This window comes from Stenella coeruleoalba (assembly GCF_951394435.1).
Source record: "Stenella coeruleoalba genome assembly, chromosome: 4".
Classification (NCBI taxonomy): Eukaryota; Metazoa; Chordata; class Mammalia; order Artiodactyla; family Delphinidae; genus Stenella; species Stenella coeruleoalba.
Genome location: NC_137149.1, coordinates 105,729,706 through 105,743,952, shown reverse-complemented (window position 1 = coordinate 105,743,952; position 14,247 = coordinate 105,729,706). Strand labels below are relative to the sequence as shown.

Here is a 14,247-nt window from a genome sequence, read left to right as displayed (position 1 = left end):
TCATGCTATGGAATGATTTCATAGCAGCAGTTCTGGTTTGAAGTCTAAGATCCTTCAAGGAAGACTAACTCCATTACAGGGCATATATGTTAGAGATCTGAAAGAAGTTCTATGAATAATTTCTCCACGTAACACTACATTTTTAGAGAGTGGCTTTCCGGTTGATGGCTGAGTGTATTTCTGAAAAAGCATAACTGAGCTGCTTAAGCACTAATAGTGTCAGTACTAAAAGTGTCCTCAGATGGTTGTAAATTCCAGTCAAGCTGACTCCGGTAAAAATTTTACCCCAAATACCGGTAAAAATTTTACCCCAAATAATCAAAACATATCAATTTTTTGTTCATTCTATTTTCTATTTAAATTTCAGACAATGAACACTACTACATTTTTTTTTCTTTTTAATAACACAAAAAGTGGGCCAGCATCCCAATTTTCATATATAAAATTTCCTGGTTTTTCAAGTCAAAATAATTTTTGGAGGTAGACGTCTTTCAAATTATGATGTAAATATCAAAATCCTCTAGGATATGCAGTAGGAATACTGTGATGAGGGATGAACGTTAAAAGGAGTGAAGTCAAATAAAATCGCTCTCCCTCTTTCCCTCACCCTTCTTTTCCTTCTTTCTTTTTTTAATGAACATGATCCAACCTACCTCCCCAACACCGCACTAGATTGGGAACCCTTAAAGAGTAAAAATCACATCTCCATCTCTGTGACTCCCGCAATACCTGTCATAGGCATGTCACAAGTTCTCAGTAAATGAGTTTCTGCTGACTGAAAAGGTGGGCAAGTAGGAAGGTGGGGGGCGGGGGCAGGGTAGGTGGATGGAAACACTGGCAGACACTTCTAGGTCTCCTTTCTCTTTGATCTTTTCTTTTCAGCCCTTCTCTGTTTACGTCATGAATACTGGAGCTTCCCAAAATTGTACCCTCTGCCCTTTTCTTCTCACTCTTGGGCAAACATCCATAGCTTTAATGATGACCTCCATGCTGGTGAGTCCCAGATTTATGCGTACAGCTCTGACTTTTACCCTCAACTCTAATTGCATAAATCTAACTGCCTAAGGGATATCTCTGCTTGGTGTTTCACCGGTATCTCATATTCCTCATTCCCCCAATACTACCAGTATCCATTTCCAAGCTCAGTCGCTATCTACTTGTTATAAATTACGGCATCATGTTCCCTCTGTCCAAACTGTACTCACTATCCACCTCCAGCCCAACATCCTACCCCCTACCTGGTCTTCCCTTTGTATTCCCTGGCTCACCTTTACCCCACCATTCACCAAGACACTCATGCTGAGATCCTTAAGACTTCTACTTTTCCATCACCACAACACAGCCAAGGTAGGTCGACTTGCACTTCATAAATCTCTGTCTAATATCTCAATTTAACCACCCCCATGGCCCCTCAGTGTAGACCTTCAACGTCACTCCTGATGTGGATTAGTAAATCAGCAGCTTTCTAACCAGCCCCACTGTTTCTCCCAACCTACCTGCCACACCACGGCCAGAGAGATCACTATAAAATGCAAACTGACCAAATTATTCCCCTACTTAAAATCTTTTACTGGTTCTCTAAAAGCTGTAGCATCTAAACTCCTGAGCACAGTACAGCCCTTCATGACAGGACTCACCCCCGTGTCTCCAGTATCACTCCCTACAACTCACCCCTTTGGACTTTATACTGCAGGAGTACCAAATGCATGATATGCTTCTCCAGATACGCCATGCCTTTGCGCTTGCTGTGTCCCTGGCCTAGAATGCCCTTTCCCACCTTCTTCCCTGGTGAATTCCCATTAATCCTCCACAGCCGGATGATGTGGTTTTCCTTTGCAAATCTTTCCTCATACCCTCTCCCCGCGACAGTCAGTCTCCTTGTTTGTGTTCTTCCTGTATTTTGTGCCTAGAGCCATTACAACCTGTATCATGTTCTTTTAATTACTCGTTCAGTGTCACTCTTCTCAACTTGATCACGCTTTCCTTAAGGTGTGGTCTGTATCTTTTTCGTCTTTCTATCCCCAAAGCCTAGCACACCCGTGCTATAAAAGCAAGAAGGGGAAAGTGAAGCAGATGGAACATTTCTAGAAGGCATGCATTTGTACAGCTATGTCAGCACTCCAGGGAGTACATTAAAGACCGTTGCTTAATACAGATGCTACGTATCTTATTCAATTAACGCAAGGGAATCCCAACTTCATAAATAGTAACATACTCTTAAACAGAGCACGCCGACCCCTCCCCATTTATTTCTTTAACTAAAGGTCTGTGCCTTAAGGCCTTTGGTGAATCTTAAGAACTAAATAGATCAAAATACCACAGTGTACTTTATTTCTTCCCATTCACCCAAAGCAAGTTAATTAATTAATCAAAGTAATCAATGAATTTTCTTATTTAAAAAAAAAAGAAATGGGCATTCTGGTCCAAGATGGCAACATAGGGGGCTCCTGAATTCACTTCCTCCCATGGTCATACCAAATTTACAGCTGCACACAGAACAATTCCCTCTAAAAGAAATCCAGAAACTAGCTGAGCAACTCCTACACATTAGATGAATGAGGGGAAAGAAAAAGACAAAAACCCACATCAAAACGGGTAGGAAGGCAGAGACATACAATCAGGAGGGAACTCACAACGCCCAGCTTCTCCCTGAGGAGTTAAGGGTTTACAACTAACATCTAGCATCCCAACTTTAAGACTTCCACCTGAGAAATGGGACCCCAAAACTCTAACTCTGAAAGCCAAAAGGGCTTGAATCCAGAAAACCTCAAGGACTAGAGCATACAAAGAAACAGTTCTTCACAAGCTGCCTAGGATTTGCGGTGGTTGTGTCCCCTCAGGGCTCAGGGCAGAGGCATCAGTCAGAAATGCCCATCTCCCAGTCTTTTCCTGAAAGAGACGTATTTGCATACATTAAAAGCTGCAGCCTGAGGGTCAGGCTTCTACTTTAACACACACGTAGAGGCTGAGTGCCTGCAATCCTCTTCTGAGACCTGGGCGCGAGGTCAAGCCCTCCCTCTGCCCGGCTCCAGGTCACTCTTTCTTCCTGGAAAGAGCCTGTGTGCACTTCCAGGGCCCTGGCTTTTGTGGCTGCTGCCCAGAGGACACACCCCTTGACGGCCAGACTCTGGTGATCAGCAGGGCTTGAGTACGTGGATTTAGTTAGGACTGTAGCAAACAGAGGAACAGTTCTTAACTGGCTACCCATGTCCTCGGGGCTCAGTGCAGAGAGAGTGGACAGAAAACCCACCTCCCAGACTTTCTCTGAAAGAGGTTCATTGGCACAATTTAGAAGCCCTTGCAGAAGGGTCCAGATCCAATCAGACAGCATCTAGATGCTGACTGAGATCCTCCCTTTTGAGACAGGGACAGGGCTTTGCACACCCTCACCTACTGGGTGCCACTGAGAACAAAGAAAGTGACTTGGACAATCACAAAAGTTTAAGACACAACCAAGAGCTAGAGCTAGGCTGAATGATAAGGTTCAGACAACAGACTGGTGATTGTTGGGGGGGTAGGGAAGGCTGAGGGGAGGGGAAATGAGTGAAGGTGGTCAAAAGGTACAAACTTCCAGTTATAAGATAAGTAAGTCCTGGGGAATCTAATGTACAGCATGGTAACTATAGTTAACAACACTGTGTTGTGCTTCTGAAAGTTGCTGAGAGTAAATCTTAAAAGTTCTCATCACAAGAAAAAAAACTGCAACTATGTGAGGTGATGGATGTCAACTAAACCTACTGTGGTGATCATTTTGCAACATAAACGTATATCAAATCATTATGTTGTACAGCTTAAACTAATACAATGTTATGTGTCAATTATATCTCAATAAAACTAGAAAAAAAATGCATACCAAACCTGTATTGATTTTGTGCAATTTTGCCCCATGCAGTAAGATCCGTCTAAGGAGGCAATACTGTCTTCAAGACGGAAAAAGAAGGCTTGGAAAAATTTAGTTGCTAAAATCTCCCTGATGTTTCCCTGACCAAAGCTCTGTGATCATTCTAAATTTAATGAAAAGCCAGCAATGCAGGAATGGGGGCCACTGGGATGTTTATTATCTCTGCATTCCTTTTTGAAGCCCAATGTTTCTACTGACATAATACATTAGAAAATATGTAGGTAAAATTCATTATTGTACTACAGAGTTCATTTTAATTTTTTTATTAAATATTTATTTATTTGGCTGTGCCGGGTCTTAGTAGTGGCATGCGGGATCTTTCTTTTTAGTTGTGGCATGCGGGATCTTTCTTTTTAGTTGCGGCATGCGGGATCTCGGTTCCTGACCAGGGATCAAACCCGGGCCCCCTGTATTGGGAGTTGGGAGACTTAACCACTGGACCACCAGGAAAGTCCCCAGAGTTCATTTTTAAAATAAAACTTGTAATTTCCTCAAAATTATATTATCTTGAACCCTCTTCCTGAACTGTATGGGAACTGAAAAAATCCATCATTAATTTGCCACAGAATCGGGGCAATTTATGTGGGTAATCCAATCATCCCAGCTATGTTCATATCCCATGCTGCTCCACCACTGCCCAGTTGTTGACATGGTGATTGAGCTGGACCATTAATTGAGATGGCCTGGCCTGAAATTAAATTGTAAAGTTCTAGGGCAAAGTGAAGAACAAAGGATCTAGGCTTGGAAAGAAGGAACTATTTCCTAAGCAACCATGTCCTCTATTAGAGCCCAGGATCCCCCACTGCTAAACTATTCTTTAGTTGGTTCATTCTAAGTCTCACTTTCTTCATCTATAAAATGGAAGTAAATATAAACACACATGATTTCCAATCAAATTCTTGGTTGTATGGAATTTTATAAACAATAAAGTGATATATATATATGTGTGTGTGTGTGTAAATAACTGTAAGAATCTATATCAAAAGTTTAAAAGAGATAGAAGATAGAAGGGTTATAGGTAGGATTTACAGATAAAATAAAGGACACCTAGTTAAATTTGAATTTCAGATAAAGAGTGCAAAATATTTTAGAATATCTCAGGTAATACTTGGGCATACTAAACATTTCATTTTTTATGTGCTAAATATTTTTATTTCCTAATCCTATATTTTTTATATAATCATCTTCCTGATTTACTAAGAGGCTTTTCCTTATATGAAGAATAGATCATGATTTAAATAAAAGAATCAAATGTGGATCTAGTTAGACAGATTTTCAGCAAATAACCGTGATCATATTTTTTTCTCCTTTGACATGATAAATTATCTAATATCTCAATATGAGGTGATTTATACAGTATTAAAATAACCTTATATAAACATTAAAACTTTTAACATAGTTCTGAATTCAATTTGATCTTTTTAAAGGAATTTTATCTAGAATCTATAGTTTTTTCTTTCTAATGCTCTAATTTTGGCATTAGTGTTATGCTGGACCAAAAAGCAAGTGTATTCTAAAATATACTATCTTTTTCTATGCTCTGGGATTTTATAATCTTATAAGATTTATTTATTTGGGTTTTAGATGGTTTTAATAACTCACACATTAAACTGTCTAAGCTTAGTCCTCTTTCTGAGGAAGTTCTTTGTTAACCTTTTCCATTTTATGTATGACTTTTAATTTACTCAGGCTTTCTATGTCTTCTTGGGCTGATTTTGGCAATCAATCTTTTCCTCTAAAGTAATTTGATGGAGGCTTTCAAAATTTTTAGCAATGAATTTTACATCAGATTTTTTCAAAATCCTGTATTTGTATTTGCTAAATCTGGGAAACCTAGTAATAGATGTTTTTGGTTTTTTTGTCTATATTTTTTGAGTTTCTGTAATATGTAAAATGCATGCAATGAGAAGAAGTAAAAATTAGGATTTTTTAAAAACTGCTATCGTTAGAAAGAAGTTACACCAGTGATATGATAAAGTGGTGTAGTTATCCTTCTTTTTTTTTTTTGCGGTACATGGGCCTCTCACTGTCGTGGCCTCTGCTCATTGCGGAGCACAGGCTCCGGACGCGCAGGCTCAGCGGTCATGGCTCACGCGCCCAGCCGCTCCGCGGCATGTGGGATCTTCCCAGACCGGGGCACGAACCCGTGTCCCCTGCATCGGCAGGCGGACTCTCAACCACTGTGCCACCAGGGAAACCCTCCTTCTTTAGTTAGAGACTTTGCTTACTCAAACTATGGTCTGTGGACCAGGAGTATCAGCCTCACCTGGAACATGTTATAAACGCGGAAGCTCAGAACCCACCCCAGACCTACGAAATCTGAATCCACGTCTTAACAAGATTCTCAGGAGTTTCCTTTGAGAAGTTCTGCTCTACAGAGAGACCTCAACCAAAAACTGGGTCTTCAAAATAGTTGAATCCCTTAAATGAAAAAAAAAAAATCCTCAGCAAGAGTGGAAGGAGAACTTCTGCCCTTTTATATAATCTCGATTATATAAACTTCTAAAAAATCCTAATTTTTATTTCTTCTCATTGCATGCATTTTACATATACAGAAACTTAAAAAATATAGACACAAAAACATCTATTACTAGGTTACCCAGATTTAGCAAATAAAAATACAGGATTTTTTAAAAGGAGAACCTGAGACCGAGTTGAGCAATCTGACCTGATCTTAAGAATACCCGTAGGAGAGAGGAGAGGCCTCCCAGTGACAGGAGTCCCAGGTCCTTCCTCCTGTCCATCCACCCTGGGCTGCCCAGTCACTAAATGACTCCAGAAGTCACCAGTCACATAAATTACCATGAGAACAGTGCCCCTGAGTTGGGCAACGTAGGGGTCCCTACCCAGCTCTGCCCTGGAGACCTCATTTAGACTCACACCAGCTCCCAGAGGCATGGAAACTTAGTGGGGAAGATGAATGAAAAAGTAAGGGATGGTCCTTGATCTTGTTCTGGAAGGCCTGGTTTTTATTAATTTGTTTTGTTTTATTTGTGCAAGGGTACTGACAGGTGTTTCTTGGGGTTTTTGTTTGTTTTAGAAACCAGAATCTGTCAATGCTAGTGAGTAATCAGTTAAACAGGTGAGATGAACTCTGGATAAAATTACTGAAGTCCGGGGCTTCCCTGGTGGCGCAGTGGTTGAGAGTCCGCCTGCCCTGATCCGGGAGGATCCCGCATGCCGCGGAGCGGCTGGGCCCGTGAGCCATGGCCGCTGAACCTGCGCGTCCGGAGCCTGTGCTCCGCAACGGGAGAGGCCACAGCAGTGAGAGGCCCGCGTACCACAAAAAAAAAAAAAAAAAAAAAAAAAATTACTGAAGTCCTTCTTTTAGCTAATACTCAAGATTAATATTTAAACAGGTACAATTTTGGCGGACTACTGAAAGCACCTCCAAATTATCTTCTACAATTAGTGACAGATTTTATTTCGTACCAGCAATTCTAGCTACACTTTGAAAACACAGAGGCTGTGTATAAAAGCAGCATAAAGTCAAAGCTCCATCTTCTGAAGTACCCAAGTTCATTTCTGAGAGTGAACCAAAAACGCAGGAAAAACACATGCAGGTTTCTGTCCCCATCTCACCAAAGTGCTTCTGCTTGGGAGCCTACCTCAGCCCACCTCTCTGTCTTCCCCACCTCCCTGATGTGGATTTCATAGTACAGACCACTAGCTAAGTGTATGTCGTGGGTTTCGTTGCTGCTGTTGTTATTCATTTATTATTTTCCGTTTCTCTCACTAGAATATAAATTCCATGAGAGCAGGGATTTCATCTGACTCATTCACGAGGGCACCCCAAGTCCCTAGAAAATGCCTGGCACCCAGGGGATACTCAGGAAACATTTGTAGAAGGAATGAATAAAGACAGACTGTTCTCCAGCTGATAATAAACAATATTCTCTTTGGTCACTGTTTGTTAATTTTATATTTTTTCATCCTTCAATCCCAGACTTGGATCTTCGTCAAATATCTTGAGTAAATTTGCTTCATCTTCCACTAGATAATTCCTGGGTTTGTCATGTAGCTCAGAGTAGAAACTTTTATAATAACTTCTGACAATTTTCAGATTCTAAAGTAAATTGCTTCTTCCTGTAATGCATCTGCCTCTCACTTTCATTAGCTGTGGTAATATGCTAATCCCTCTGTGCTGCAGTCTCAGAGAAAGGAAGAGGGAGAGTTCCAGAAAACAGTTGGTTTTTTTCTTCTTTATAGAAAAGCACTTGAGATGAAAAGGTCTGTAAAAATCAACTCTCAGTGGCACACACAAAAACTCCAACCTTTTAAAACGTTCCTTAAAGAGGAGAGGGTATTTCTCGTGTGTGTGAGAAGGCATGCCCAATGCATTCTCACAGGGCTCCCAGGCCTGAGTTCTGAGACGAGGCTTCGGCAGAATTGAAAATGGAACAGATTGTGGGAAGGCAGAAAGGTTGCCAGAGATACGGGACGAGTGACAGGAAATACATCAATTAACACACTTAATACTCAGGTAAGGTTGGTAACAACTGGTGGTTGCACTCAGTTTCCCAGTGGAATCTTGGGCAACTCAATTAACCTCTTTCTACCACATTCTCATCACTAATAAATTGAGTACAACAATCTCCCTAGCAGAGATTGCATGGGATTTGGTAGTAAATGTGAGTAGAGAGCTATATGTGTGATACCTAACAATATTGTGTGAATAAGCATAAAATCTCGGGGCTGCAAGGTCCTCAAGAGGTCAATCTAGCCCTTTCACAGGGGACCATAATTAAATCATTCCAGAGGGATTAGATTCTAATCTTTTTTAAAAGGTGTCTGTAAAAGGGATTCCCAGAACATTCCCCTTGGTCAAGGATGCTTTCGGAAATTTAAGATGTCTCAACCCTACAGCATTGTAATGCTGTGCTTTTGTCCCTTCGGCGACCATATTATAGTAGCACGCTGGTGTAGTGCATGGTTACTGGAGCCTGGCTGACTCAGGTCCCCACTGGACTCTACTCTGTACTGGCTACATGACACTGAGCAAGTTACAGCCTTAACTTCTTCTAACCTAAGTTTCTTCACTGACCCCATAAGGCTGGTATCAGGACCTAGTGGAAAAAAAAAACAAATAAGGCACTTCTCACAGTGTCTGCATCATGGTGTGCACCAAATCAACAGGAATACTATTTTCTGGCTCAATAACCCTGGTTACTCTAATTTATATTAACAACTTTTTTTTTTTTGCGGTACGCGGGCCTCTCACTGTTGTGGCCTCTCCCGTTGCGGAGCACAGGCTCCGGACGCGCAGGCTCAGCGGCCATGGCTCACGGGCCCAGCCGCTCCGCGGCATGTGGGATCTTCCCGGACCGGGGCACAAACCCGTGTCCCCTGCATCGGCAGGCGGACTCTCAACCACTGCACTACCAGGGAAGCCCAACAATTTAACTTTTAAATTGTTCATTATTTTTGTTTCTCTTTTCTGATCCCTCTCTAAATTCCCTATTTTTCATTATTAAGAAAGCGATCAAAATCATAGGAGGACATTAACCACTCTGAGTAACCTGGGAAGATTTCTTCTTTATTTGTCCTAGGATCAGAAGGGAAGGCTGTGTGGTGTGCGCTTTGGGAAGGCATTGGGACTCTTAGTGACAAAGATTCCCATATTTTGTAAGTGGCTGTGGAAACAGAGCCATGAGAGTTTAACAGACCATGGAAATTTTGGGCAGTGCATATATGGGTGGAAACCAGCATGTCTGGGGACTAGAGACCCTCCCCGAATTTTCGACACCATGTGAAACCCCTGGAGCCTGGTGCATCCCAGGGAGCAGTGGGTTACCCTTATAATGTTCGTGAATACCTGAGTATATGGACCGAAATTTATACCAAGTGATCATGGGGGCTTTACAATTTACCAAGCACTTTCACACACTGCACCTCCTTTGATCCTGGCAAAAAGCTTGTGTGAGGGCTTCCCTGATGGCGCAGTGGTTGGGAGTCCGCCTGCCGATGCAGGGGACAAGGGTTCGTGCCCCGGTCCGGGAGGATCCCACATGCCGTGGAGCAGCTGGGCCCGTGAGCCATGGCCGCTGAGCCTGCGCATCCGGAGCCTGTGCTCCGCAACAGTAGAGGCCACAACAGTGAGAGGCCCGCGTACCGCAAAAAAAAAAAAAAAAAAAAAAAAAAAAAAAAGCTTGTGTGAAAGATAATTATCCCTATTCTAATGCTGTGGATGCAAAGGCTCAGACAGCTGAAGTGTCTGGCCTGGGGTCTCTGTATTCCAATTCTGCATATTTCTACTATGCAGTATAACTCACCGTGTCCAAAATCTTTTTTTTTCTTTTTTTTTTCTTTTTTTTTTTTTGCGGTATGTGGGCCTCTCACTGTTGTGGCCTCTCCCATTGCGGAGCACAGGTTCCAGACGCGCAGGCTCAGCGGCCATGGCTCACGGGCCCAGTCGCTCCGCGGCATGTGGGATCTTCCCGGACCGGGGCACGAACCCGTGTCCCCTGCATCGGCAGGCGGACTCTCAACCGCTGCGCCACCAGGGAAGCCCCAAAATCTTTTAACCTAACCTTGAAATCCAGCATTTCCATGTGGGAGTACATTCCAATGTAAATTTGAAGCCACTTTAAATTTTAAGCTTGTAATACAAAATTGAGTCTGCAGTATGCTTACAGTTATGTTGCAAAAATAAAAACTCAAAGTGTACAGGAAAAAAGACTCAGATATATTATAGCAAAATGGTAAAGGCAACTGGGTTTAGCTGGTAGATGGTGGGCAGACTACTTTTTTACTTTTTTCTACATTCAAAATTTTCCTTAATGAACATACGTTTACAATGAAAAATATAAGTAGAATTGTTTTCCAAGTAGCTTGAGAGTTAAAAATTTCATCCAAAAGCAAGGAACGTTCTTGTAGGAGCAGAGGGGGGCCTCCCCTACCTCCCAAGAAATTATATGTATCTCCCCTTCATCTCATCTTCAACCACTTATAGATGACCCAGCTCTGAGTCAAATTATTCAGGATGGCATCAATTCTCTGTAGACGATATGCCAAAACGATGGCAGGAATCACTTCTAAATTTTGACAGAAGTCCAGATTTTGCCCTGAAGAGACCAATTCATATTAAGAGTAGCAAATTGTACAAATAATAAACGGAATTCTACAATGAGTTCTGGGTCTGTCTCGGTTACTCATACTGTCTCTGAAAGAACTCTCACCAGGAATTTCTGAGAGTGTATCTCTGGGGGCAGCGGGGTAAAAGCAACTAGCTCTTTAAGATCACCTATTATGCACAAAGGGAAGGAGGACATCAGTGGGGGCCACTCTTCTGCATGTCGGTCTTCTGGTTTAGCCACAAGCATCCAGGAGCCACTGATCTTCTGGCTTTGGTCCCACCTCACAGGATCCCTCAAGAGGTAAGCCCAGAAGCTACCTAACATTTCCTCAAATCAGGCTTACTTACCTTCACACAGCCCAGTGTTCTCCAAGTAAAACTGGGCTCTGCACTGGGACAGACACTCGCCAGAGGTGATGTTTGCCCCAGAGAGCTGCTCAATGTGCAATCCTTCCTCTGGCTTCTTACACTGGGTGCACTGAGAGCTCTCTGGACCCACACAAGTCAGGCAAGAGGAATGACAGCCTGCCAAGAGAAATAAAATGCAGGAAAAATCCAAGGATCAGATAGATGTTGCAACCAAGGGGAGTCCCTAATGAAGTCAAAATCACTCAGAAAAGTGCACCAGATACATCTTTTCAGGAAACTGTTTTTCTAATGTTCTATACAAAGCCCAAGGTGATAATAACAATATCTGTGAGAGGCCAAATGAGGGTGATGTTAGCCAGTCACATCTCTCAGGTCCTGGAAGGGCTGCCAGGCTATATCATGGGGGGTGGGGGAAAGAAAAAGCAAACTGGACAATATTGGCTTGGTTCTCCAGAGATTCACATACAGTGGATGACGATTTAACACTACAGCCTCAGTTTTCATGGCAGATTTTAAGAAGCATTCCTACAAGGTCCGTTACTGTATTTTGTGCAAAAATGGTACTTGTGTTACTGTCCATTACGGCATCCATCACTCACTATAGAGGGGTCCAGGCAACAAATTGATCTTAGAATTTATGTGAGGAAAGGCTGCTTTTCTAGACAAGGAAGAGGCCCCTTTAGAGCAGCAGCAAGCATTTGACAATCCCAGGTTCTGGTTTTCCTTGACTACTGGTGAAGATCAGAGCCAAAGAGAGTACTCGAAATCTCTCCTGCCCACATTCTGATATAATGACCTCTACTGTCCTTTAAAAGATTCTCTAAATTTTCTTTTTCAGAATATCTATTGCAGCATCCCTGTTTTAAATATATTTTTCTTGTAACTATTCTCACATTCTTTTCCAAGGTGCCCTACGTATAAGTAAACATAAATTAACCTTTTACTTAATTCAAGTGTTTGCTCCCAATGTTCTAGTTTCAAAAGGCTCAAATGAGACTGTCCTCCCAATGAGCCCAAAGCCTTTTTGGCAAACAGCTATTGAAGAGGTTCCATTTTACTTAACCCAGAGGCATTGCTAGTAAGTCTCAGTTTGCTCAACAGTGTCATTAACAAAAAGAAGCTCTTCAGGGAAAAACAAAATGAAGACTAAGAAAAACATTAGCGATGGTCAGAGAACAGAAAAAGAAGGAAATAAGAGCTGGGTTGTTTTAATGTACCACGGTAAAGGGAATGACATTCCTCTCAAGAATGGCCAGAAAAATCATACCCTTTTGAGTGTCTTCACAAATATTCAAATGTGATTTTTCAGATTATCCCTTGGTAATGAAAAAAAGCATATAATGCATACATAACCATAGAGGATACACTAGAGGAAAAGTTGCCCCCAAAAGTAACTTATATCTATGTCCTTGTGATGGGAAAGTCTCTCAAGAATGATGGTGACACCAGTGATACCTCTGCAGATCCCGTGGTCAGGGTAGAAGCCCTCTCCACAGCTGGGCAGACAGTGACCTTGGCGCAGGGCCTGGGGGTAGATGCAGGCTGTACAGTGAGAGGCCGAGGGTCCTGAGCAGCTGGCACACGAGTTGTGACAAACTGAGGAAGAGAGGAAGAGGGGAACACAATGGGACCGAGGCGACTAGGGTGCCTACTTCTTGGCCAGGCTCCTTATGTGCTAGGAAGCCCTCTCATCTATCACTCAATCCCCCTTCAGCTGTTGCACAAAATCAAGAGATATATGTGTTCGAAGGTGGTTATAGCACCAGAACTGCCCACATTGCCCCTTTATCCATCTTTCACCATGTTCTATCAATTATTTATTAGCTACCCTTTATGTATGTTTGTATTAAGTGTTTTATACATATTGCCACTTTTAACCTTCATAGCAACATTATGAGCAACATTATATTATTAACCCCATTTTACAGATGAGAAAACCGAGGTCTTGGGGAGTTAAAAAATTTACCCAAGATCACAGAGTTAATTAGCAGCAGAGCTGGGATTTAGCCCTAGGTCTGTCTGAACCTAAAACTCCCATGTGAATAGGGAAGAGGGGAAAGTTCATGGGTCTGGATGTTGGGAGCACTGGGATTCTGACGGGCCTATCCCCTAACTTATGCCCTTAGCCAAGTCTGGGTCTCCCCAGGCCTAGTTTCCTTGGCATATGTATGGCAAGAGGTTGGACTAAATGGTCATTTAAGACACTTACAACTGGACATTTTAGGATTCTAAGAATTATATTACAGAATCTGACCACTATGTATGGCAATGTCAGGCATGCGTCTCTGCTGCTTTTGTCCTGGTTGGTAACAGTGGGACATCTCTGGCTCCAAGAGGCAGATGGTACCATGCTGTCCTAAGGGACAGGAGTGAGATACTGCAAGAAGGCTCTGGAGGACCATGGTCAGGAGCTGGGAGAGGGGAGTGTGGGGACAGGATCCGACCATTGAGGGCAGGATATTGAGGAAAAGGGATGAACACTGTATAAGTAAAGAGGTTGGCAAACAAACAGGAGGTTAATAAGACAAGGTGTGGGACAGGTGTAAGTATCCTGCCAACAGGTGGAAGTAAGAATACGTGTGTTTGTTTTGGAGAAGAAGGACCACCAAGGTGTCCTAGGCAGCAATAAGTTCCCACCTCAAATGGGAATGTTTCGTAGTTTAAGTTGTATAAATCTGAAAGAAAGTCTATATAAATAGCACATAAAACCAAATTTTTAATAGGTACACACTTTAGCTTTATAATCTACCAAACTTGATTTACTCTTTAATTTTATTTTTGTGGTGTGCTGTAGTTGCCAATATATGTGCTTACAAATGCCATCTGTGGAATGATTCTGTCACACCCACGACCTGAGTTAGTGATGGTTTACAAGTACACAAGGATTGTGTAAAGATCTTAA

The 14,247-nt window shown here is 42.3% G+C and overlaps 1 protein-coding gene across 1 annotated transcript in view; it reads right to left on the bottom strand.

Annotated features, from left to right (window-relative positions):
• FRAS1 (Fraser extracellular matrix complex subunit 1) overlaps positions 1 to 14,247 on the bottom strand; it is a 460,552-nt gene that overhangs the window by 195,143 nt on the left and 251,162 nt on the right. Inside the window, exons 17-18 of the mRNA XM_079919788.1 lie at positions 12,801 to 12,941; positions 11,325 to 11,501 (exon numbers count right to left, since the gene is read on the bottom strand). Coding sequence (XP_079775914.1) covers positions 11,325 to 11,501; positions 12,801 to 12,941 — 318 coding nt within the window. The remainder of the gene's footprint in view (positions 1 to 11,324; positions 11,502 to 12,800; positions 12,942 to 14,247) is intronic.